This window comes from Takifugu flavidus, chromosome 11 (genome assembly GCF_003711565.1).
Source record: "Takifugu flavidus isolate HTHZ2018 chromosome 11, ASM371156v2, whole genome shotgun sequence".
Lineage (NCBI taxonomy): Eukaryota > Metazoa > Chordata > Actinopteri > Tetraodontiformes > Tetraodontidae > Takifugu > Takifugu flavidus.
Window position 1 is genome coordinate 13,591,957 of NC_079530.1, and position 9,139 is coordinate 13,601,095.

Below are 9,139 nucleotides of genomic sequence, written 5' to 3' on the forward strand. Positions count from 1 at the left end.
GACACAATGGTTCCCTGAAGCTGCATGTTTCATTTCCCTAAAGCCTTAATTGAAAATAACTCCTGCATTAGACAAGCATTGCAACAAGTACATATCTGTGTGTGTGTGTGTGTGTGTGTGTGTGTGTGTTGATGTCGAATATCCTAAAAATATCATGGTGAATACAGAGCCCAGGTTACTATTCCAGAGCTCTATTTCAGTCTTCTTGGGATGTGTCTTGGCGAGCACGCATGCAGACACAAGCGAACGCTCACACGCGTCTATGAAGACGGGCGGACACACACTTCCATCCTGCCGGACAAGAATAAAAACACAAGTAAACTGTAAGTCATTAATTAGCCAGTCATCCTGCAGCGGAGCGTAAACTACAGAAGATTATTAAAGTCCTGCCGCAAGACATTGACAGGCTTCTTATAAAATTACTGCTTCTGTTTTCATTTAATTCTCATTAATGGTGGCAGTTTAGAAATATGAATGTGTTATTAAACCTTCGCAAATTTCATCTGATTTGAACTTGTTTATGTCGACCGTGCTTGTCTTCAAAGGTGCTTTGTTATGTCCAGCAATTGACAAATGAAGTGAAACTTCTGTTTTAAACCAGCCGTTAAGCCAGGCAGCCACATTCTGAGCTTGGAAGCACAACTTTTTACACTGATGCTGGAAATGACTCAGTGGATTGATTAACAATAGACTCGTTATGGAGGTGCCAGCTCATTGTTAGTCAGATGATGCATTCAAGTACTCCTCATGCAGCTGCTGTTGCACCGACAACTGCGCAGACCTGGACATCCGAGGTGAGCCATGTCCTCGGTGGTGAAGTCTAAAAGCAAGAACCCGTACGCGGCGGTGCGGGTGGACCCAGACAGTGATTACATCACACCTGGAACATTGGACCTGGAGCAGCTTTTCTGGAGTGGACCCGGAGTTCAGTACACACACGTCGACCAGGTCTGGCCTGGTATCTATATTGGAGACGAGTGAGTAAACACAAACACACACACACACACACACACACACACACACAAAGATACAGGTGATTTGGTGCAATGTGACGCTAAGTCTCTTTTAGGAAAACAGCTTTGGAGCGTCCTGGTCTGAGAGATCTGGGTATAACACATGTTCTTAACGCAGCTGAGGGGAAGTGGAACAATGTGCTGACTGGTGCTCATTACTACAGTGATACGAACATCCAGTATTATGGTATAGAGGCTGATGACAAGCCCACCTTCAACATCTCCCAGTTCTTCCACCCTGCAGCTCAGTTTATTCATGAAGCCCTCAGTCAGCCACACAGTGAGTCTAAACACCTTCCATTAAGCCCTTGCAGCATCAGCTGCCTTAGAATAACCCACATCTTTGCTGCTTTATTCTAGACAACGTGCTGGTGCACTGCGTGATGGGTCGCAGCAGGTCAGCGACTCTCGTGTTGGCATATTTGATGATGGAACACAGCTTATCTGTGGTGGATGCTATTGAGCATGTACGTCAGCGCCGCTGCATCCTGCCGAACCACGGCTTCCTGAAGCAGCTGAGGGCGCTGGACATCACATTACAAGAGGCGAGGCTGAAGCAAAAAACACAGACACAAGGGCAGGAGAAACCCAGATAGTTGTCTCCACAACTCCCCAATAAATACTCTTTATGCTTCTTTAAATTTTGTACCATTAAACTGTTGTGTTTTTAAATCTCTGTTGGTCTTTAAGCTCATATACTAAGCTGAGGGCTTTTTTAAAAAGAAAAAAAAATCATAGTCATACTCAAAGAATTCTAGGAATACTTTTAAAAGCTCTGTCTTACAGATAAATACAAATATAAACTTAAAAACTGTTTTACTACAACTCAATGTTTATTGAGCAAGTTGCTGCCGACTTGAAAAACATGATCAAAATATACATCCTAAGTATTTTAACATCCAAACACGATTTATGAAAACTGTTCTTCAGGAAAGTCAGTTTTATTTAAGCTCAAGCATAACATGCCCTTTAAGGATTTTTTGGTATTTTACAACATGGACAACATTTCTAAATCCACTTCTCAAGGAAACTTTTATCATTACATCATTAAACTGTCCATGCGTCATTTTCCTAGTACCGTAATTTCATGAGTAGCGAGGGCGGCAGAGTCTCGCCTCGACTGTCTTCCTGACAAATTCCAGCCTGGAGACAAATCATTTGTCCAAGGTAATAATTTGCCTTTGTTACAAGTGGGAGAACATGGCAGGATATTAAGAGCAGATGAGAGAAGGCATGCATTAACTTCAAGTGAAAGTTAAATGAATAGTGGCATTTAAACTCCCCATTAGATACTATAAAAGCCACCAAGATACTGTTTCAATTGCCATTTGGATTCCCTGCAGACAGCTGTCACATTAAAGAGACATTGAAGTTGCATTCAAGACATTTCCTTTGAAATAATGAACACACCAAAGGATTTGGATCAATCAGAACCTCCGATCAAAAAAATATTTTTGTTACAACAATCTTTTGAAATTACAAATGACATAAAAACTTTTAAAATCCCACAGGAGTGACATTTGCTCTTGGGTAGCTTTTGTTTTTAACGGAGTAGTCCATCAACAATTCTGCCTCATTTGCAAGGATCACGAGTTCTTGTGACAGACGTGCAGCTCAGAAACCTGGCAGTGCTGAAGCAAATAAGCAATTAGAAGTAGAAAACAATGGTTCTTAAAAACAGAACTCTGTTCTGGGCCTTTGGGTCCATAAATGATCACCATCCCGGTGCCTTGATGCTGCTCAGGTCAATTCGAGCTAATAGCAGCTCTTGGTTGGTCTTCTAGTGACCCCATGTGGAGAAACAGGCACATTTAAGGAGGCACCCAACAAAGAAAATGCACATGGAGGTGAGGATGGATTAAAAACAATGGAAAAAAAACTGGGGCAATTTAAAATTGGATTTTTTAAATTCTGGCTATTTGTCAGGGTTGAATGTGATGTTTGGAGCTGACTAAACGTCCGTGAGGCTTCATTTGAAGTCGGGTTTTTCAGGGAAGTTGCACCCTGCTCTTTGGATGACGACGTAGGCGGCGTAGTGTGCAGCCTTCACACAATGATCCAGTGGTTTCTCCTGGACCAGCTGAGACAGGAAACCTGCACCACACGTCCACACATCAGAATCCAGAGGACACATTTGCTAACACGTGGCTTTAAAATAGAGAAGTGAAAATGGGTGAAATGCTCACCTCCAACAAACGCATCACCCGCACCATTTGTGTCAACTATGTCCTTCGGGTCAATTTTCAAAACAGGAAATGTTTCAACCTTGCCACCTGCACAAAAAGTAAATGTCGGGGAAGGAGCAGAGGAGCAAAATCTTAGTCCCAAATAAGCAAAACAGAACAACACATGACGAGGTGAAACTCTTACTGTGGACGACAGTCGTTTCATCTTTTCCCTGAGTAAACACAACAATCCGCTCTCGCTTTTTGTTGACTTTGGGTAAAGCCTGGGCTTTCTTGGCAATTTCCTTAATGTCCTTGGTCTAAAATTAAAATAAAATAGTGAGGAGCACATTCAACAATCCTGCAGTACATAATCTACCGCTGCAAACTCACCTCAAATTCTTGCTCTTTAGCAAATGTTGCTGCCTCCTAAAATAAAAAAGAAAGGAAATACTTCACATTTATACTCTGTGCACGTGCAAAGAAGTAAATATTAAATGAAAAACTCATCGCGGAAGTTTACCGTCTCGTTGCCAAACAGCACATCGACGTAGGGCATGACCTGCATGAGGTTATCCTTGAAAAACTGAGAGATAAAAGGCGCGGATAAGTTCAGACAGAACAGCTTGTTAGTTTCAGAGGCATGCTTCGCCACTTTCAGGATGGACTCCACAGAAACGGTCAGGAAGAAACCCTGGAAGCAAACAGAGACAACAGACCATGAGCGGTGGGATCTTTTAGAAATGCATTCATGAGGACAACATATTGGACAAAGCCAACTATTACTCACAGCAATGTAGTAGACTTTGGCTTTTTCTACCAGCTTCCAGTTTTCTTCCAGGTCTAAGTGCTTATCTCTTTTATAACAGTTAGCAGCAGCGAGGTTTGCAACCAGAGATCTGAGGGGGAAATGGAAAAGTGGTGGGATTGTGAACAGATGGGACTACGGCACCTGGACGTCATACCTGTTATCGCCAGTGATGCAAGCAGCACACGTCCCTGTCGGCTCCTCGTCCTGCTCGTAGTAGTGGGCGTCGACGTGCGCCTCCTGCGCCTTCTCCTTTAGGATCTTTCCAAAGTTGTCTTTGCCAATGCAGCCAAAAAAGGTCCCGACGTTATGGGGTTCTTGGATCATCCACTAAAACACAATGAGAACAACTCATGAGATAAACAACGAAACGCTGATGTTTTCCGTGGGACTGTAGGAAATTCGCCTGACCTGGGCAATCTTTATGGAGTTCTGTGTGGCTCCTCCGGCGTGGTACTCAACCTTGAACTTCTTCACCAGCTCATCAAATCTGAAAAGAAATGTGAAGAATTACTGTTTCTGTTCACTTCTGGGACTAGAGACCGAGACGTGACATTATAACAATAAATAAGTAAAATGCAGCTGCACTTCATGCCTGAGGAGACTCGTCCTCTGCAGACAGCGCTGCAGCGCTCCATCAGTGACATAAAGTGTATAAAGCGGAACTATCCCTACACACATTTGACTAAGGACACTATGTACTCTATAGAAAGCTCCTTGGGCAACTCTACTTATCACCTAACTCCCAATGCTTTACTTGCTCATTAATAAAATACACGTCTATGGAAATAGTGGATGCACCGCCGTCTGAGATCATTTTATTTTTTAATCAGGCTAAAATGTGGAACACGTGGCTGCATGCTGATTATTCAAGTTCAACCATTTACGCCTGTTACGCAACAATGGCAGAAGCAGCACTTTGATATTCTACTTGGAGCAGAGGTATCTTTAATTTGCCCCGTTACAGTCTAAATATAACCTCGTCCCACACACAGACATGTGTCTGTGCCATTTATATGAGTGTTAGACATCGTGTCCATTGGAAAACACAGAGGTCGCTAAAAGGTCCTGAGACAAAGCCAGGGGTTGCAAAGGGAGAGACATCTGGGAGACACAGACAACAAAATGGACCAGGGTGGGTGGGCTGAGTGGTGACGGGGGGACTGCAAAGACCAATTCATCCTCATCACTTTAATGAAAATCTCCAGCTCGTGGGAAGAGGGAAAAGCCTGAATAGGTGTGGATAGTAAAAGAAATTAACCTGGCAGTTTAAACGTGCATGGACTTGCACCTTCATTCCGCACGTCACATTAACCACCCCTCCAACTGGCATCGCCGAGATGATCCCCAAACAGTCAATTGCTTATATTTAAACAGCCAAGTCCATAAAAGGCTTTTCTGCGCGTGTTACGGGCTATTTCTTGTTGTTAAGTAAACAGATTATGCTCAGAGAACCGGTTACAGATGACTCTTATCTCCCTGTTGTCAAATGTTTGCTTTCTAGCGCCGGTCTCAGAGGAACTGGGAGGTGAAGCGTCCTGGGTTTCTATTGGCTGAGACAGGCCCTCAGCGGCTCTACCGCTGACTGCATATAAAGGAACAGAGGTCAGCGCCGGCTTTTCTAGTTTTGACTGGCCCTCTCCAGAACAGTGAGGATCAAACTTGTAAATTGAGGTCTGATGGGCTTCTCCAGCGTCAGTGGTTATGTGAGAGCTGGGTCAGAGTATATCTGAGTAGAATGTCACGCGGACGCAGACACCTACAGTGCTTTGTGTTTGTCATCTGCCAGGATCTGGTCGTTGGGTTTCAGACTGTATCTGCAAAAATGAAAGAAGAAAATCCATGTTATTTTCCCCAAGTGTAGTCGAGGCAACTCATGGCCTATTTAATATAAAAACTCCACCTGCGAATGGCTAACAACAGTAGTCATGTAGACAGAGTCATGGTGTGCTCCTTGTTGAGCAGCGGAGATCATTACAAAGCACCAGAGACTCTGAGAGTCACTGCTTAAGTGTCTTCTATCTTCCACCATTGTGTCCAAATATATAAATATTAAATCTATAAAAAAGAATGCAGGTGGTTTTCCTTGTAAGGTAGAAGGAGGAATTGGGGATCATCTTGTAACCAGCAGGTTTGTGATTGAAACGGAGCTTTGTTGTACCAGTTTAATCCTGATGTTTACGCAAGGGGCTCCAGAGTGGACTCTGAGCCGGGCTCTGGTCAATTCTGTGTGACAGAGCTTAGGCAACAGAAAGTTGCAACTTTGATTATCTATATTTCTGCTGGAGGAACCATTTGAAATATACCAAGAACACCATTATTACACCATAGATTAACCCCCAATCTATGTTGACTGCTTAGATATGAATGCATGTAGGTAAGATAAGCTGACATTTAACCATGATAAATATATATTACTGAGAGCAAAAAAGGCATTACGGGTCGATTTCACTCAGGAGAGTACAGAGGGTCTGTGAGTACATCTGCAGCTGTGCACGTGCTGATCACTAGGACCAGCCATTTCCTGTGCTTTGCTATTAGATTATTCTTATCTTGGATCAACATTAATATAATTATATAGTCAATGATTTTATTTCTGGTCTGAGTCTCAGCAGAACTCTCACATCTCAATCCAAAATATTATTGCTGCTACACGTGTGTCATTTTTAACCTTTTTCCCCCTATTGAAATAAAAATCTGTTTACTTTCCTCAATTCTTCATTCCGTTAACTTACTTGTCAAGGAAGTCTTTGTCCACCACAGCGCAAATGTCCAGCAAGGGGTTTCCCATCCCAAAGAGCAAATTTGGGCTGCAACACCAGAAGTTAAAATTAGCAACACACTGAAGAGTACAGTTAGATCCGTTAGTAGAATAAGACATTGTTGGAATTTTAAAAAAAATCCTTCGGGATTTCTCTGACGTACATAGATTACAGGTAGATTTTATTATATTTCTGCTCATAACGGCTCTTGTTGGTTCCGTTCTCAATTTAAAATGACAAATGGTTTTTTATCCCACACAAAAGCAAAGACTACGAAACGCACACACGTTTCATTCAACCAGTGTTCACGTTGAAATCACCCGGCACCACAGGCTCATCCAGCTGTGTCCATGTTTGCTTTGAAATTCCAGCTGCTCCCTATGTTCAAAAGTTACCCTTTGGGTTTGATAAAGTGAAAGAACAGACACTGGAGTTCATAGTGATGAAATAATTACATAATAACATAAATAATTAGTTTGCTTCCTAAATTTCCTGTATTTTTAATCAGCACGTTAGTTTCCACCATTACTAAAAGGTACGTGGGTTCCGTGTGACTGCTACATGACTTGGTGTTCTGAATCTCCCGGTCTGTTATTTTTGAAACATGGATGATTTAGCATTCTTCAAAAAGCACATGAATGTGGTTAGACCCAGTTAGTTATGCATGCAGCCTGTCAAGACATTAACTGCAAGACAAGACCAGGACAGCAGAAGGCTGTGAATGTGCGCGTGTGTGTCTGTGTACGATCTGTTCTTTCGTGGTTAAAACAACATGAGGTACACACAAAAAAGCAAACTGTCACGTGAAGCCAAATAAAGGAAGAGAACATTGCAGATCTGGGTAATAGCGATAATTCTTAAGGGGTCTAGTGAAGTCTGTGTATGACCCAGCTCTGACATGTATGACCCTGATAACGCTACAGTCTTGTCAGTGTTTTCTGGGAAAACAACCGTATGGTGTCCTGATAGTATATTTTACAGTCGAGCAAATGCATATGCCCGACGGCAGGGTTGCATTTATAAAAGAAGACATTAGCGTGGTGCAGGGAAGAAAGCAACGAGTGGGGAAGTGATGGAAGCATTCCTGGGTTTTAAGCCAGCACAGGAGTAATAAGCATCGCACCCTCACTGTCACTGCAGAATATGCATCTGCCAATATGCCCTCAGATGATTACTGAGCCTCTGCTGCCAACTCCAATATGCCATAATCAGTCTTTACATGCACCCTGTGAATGACATCGTGGCCTTACCTTACAGCAGACATGATGCTTCTCTGAGTCAACTGATGGGTACGGACAGACCTGTTGAGCAACCTAAAAACCGGCTCGGAAAGACCTATACATTCCAAAACTTCAGAGTTTCATCTCAGTATTCGGTGAGGGTGATTTCCCCGCCTACACCCTATGGCGGATTGGAGGACTTGAAAAGAGGAAGGGCGAAGGCACCCGTGGTCTGTTTGATGATTGGCTTTTCTTGTAAAATAACCTCGGTTTACACACGCTGCATCAGCCAAATTTCACCGCGAGAAGCGTGTTGGGGACAGGCGCAATATCTGCACCCTAGGAGACAGACCGCGGGTTTCTGCTGGGTTTAATTATGGATACTGCTGGATGATGCCGTGTGGATCAAGTCGCTTATTTTTATGCAAGCGAATAAAGCAATTAAATTACGTGATTGCTCATAACCGCCATATTTTGCAGTCTTTGTCAGCAGGACTGCGTCCCATACCGAGCCGCAATCTTTGGCACCAAATGTCCGTGCACAGTTCACACCCAAGTTTTTATTTGGCTCACGCGGATGTTTTTTTTCGCATCGGATCAGAACAGTAAACCAAATACAAGTAAACAGAAAACCTGCAAGCATCCACCGGGAGCATCGCACAATAGGGAACCGTTAATGGGCCGTGCACGTTTTTCCACCACTCTTTCTTGTGTCCCCAAGCGCGATGGTTCGTGCAGACATGCAATTGTCAGAAAGACTATTTTTAATGGTGCATTAACCCTCGATAACCCTATGAAGTCGAAATTAGCCTCGACTACAATTGCACATTAAAAGTAACACTTGGCTCTTCGAAAAGCGGTCAGTTATTTTGTTTCTTCAATAGCTTTAGGTCACCTTAATTTTGCAGGAGTATCCGTTTTCTCCTCCACTGAAAGTTTAACCTTCTTTGCTTGAGGTTCTTCTGAGGCCATGGTTGAGTTTACACGCTGGAATAACCTTAGCCGGCGTGAAAATGTGCCTTTTAGACGCCCCGGTAATTCCTTTTTCCGGTGAAGACTCGCAGGCAGTGACGGCCACCCGCATGCCCACGTGACCCGCGATCGCTTGGCCAGTTTTCACCAATTAAAAAAAAACTTCATTGTGTATTTTAGAATGGCCGGCTATTATCAG

The 9,139-nt window shown here is 43.2% G+C and overlaps 2 protein-coding genes across 4 annotated transcripts; one reads left to right on the forward strand and one right to left on the reverse strand.

The window, feature by feature from the left end:
* The first annotated feature begins 199 nt into the window (after positions 1–199).
* On the forward strand, positions 200–1,685 carry LOC130533733 (dual specificity phosphatase 29). Of its 2 annotated transcripts, none has more exons than XM_057047402.1 (4): positions 200–323; positions 754–977; positions 1,070–1,293; positions 1,374–1,685. In XM_057047402.1, exons 2-4 carry the CDS (start codon positions 802–804, stop codon positions 1,607–1,609), a joined length of 636 nt encoding a protein of 211 aa, XP_056903382.1. In that variant the 5' UTR covers positions 200–323; positions 754–801; the 3' UTR covers positions 1,610–1,685. The 2 variants fall into 2 exon arrangements, with proteins under 2 accessions (XP_056903382.1, XP_056903383.1); XM_057047403.1 differs by having other exon boundaries at positions 216–323; positions 780–977.
* Positions 1,686–1,827: 142 nt separating this feature from the next.
* On the reverse strand, positions 1,828–9,049 carry adka (adenosine kinase a). Of its 2 annotated transcripts, none has more exons than XM_057047350.1 (11): positions 8,864–9,049; positions 6,722–6,796; positions 5,750–5,803; positions 4,398–4,476; positions 4,144–4,316; positions 3,969–4,077; positions 3,702–3,872; positions 3,572–3,607; positions 3,384–3,498; positions 3,200–3,286; positions 1,828–3,107 (listed from the first exon to the last, which is right to left on the reverse strand). In XM_057047350.1, the coding sequence occupies exons 1-11, from the start codon at positions 8,938–8,940 to the stop codon at positions 2,983–2,985; spliced, it is 1,101 nt and encodes a 366-aa protein (XP_056903330.1). In that variant the 5' UTR covers positions 8,941–9,049; the 3' UTR covers positions 1,828–2,982. The 2 variants fall into 2 exon arrangements, with proteins under 2 accessions (XP_056903330.1, XP_056903331.1); XM_057047351.1 differs by lacking the exon at positions 8,864–9,049 and adding an exon at positions 7,999–8,156.
* Positions 9,050–9,139: the final 90 nt, after the last annotated feature.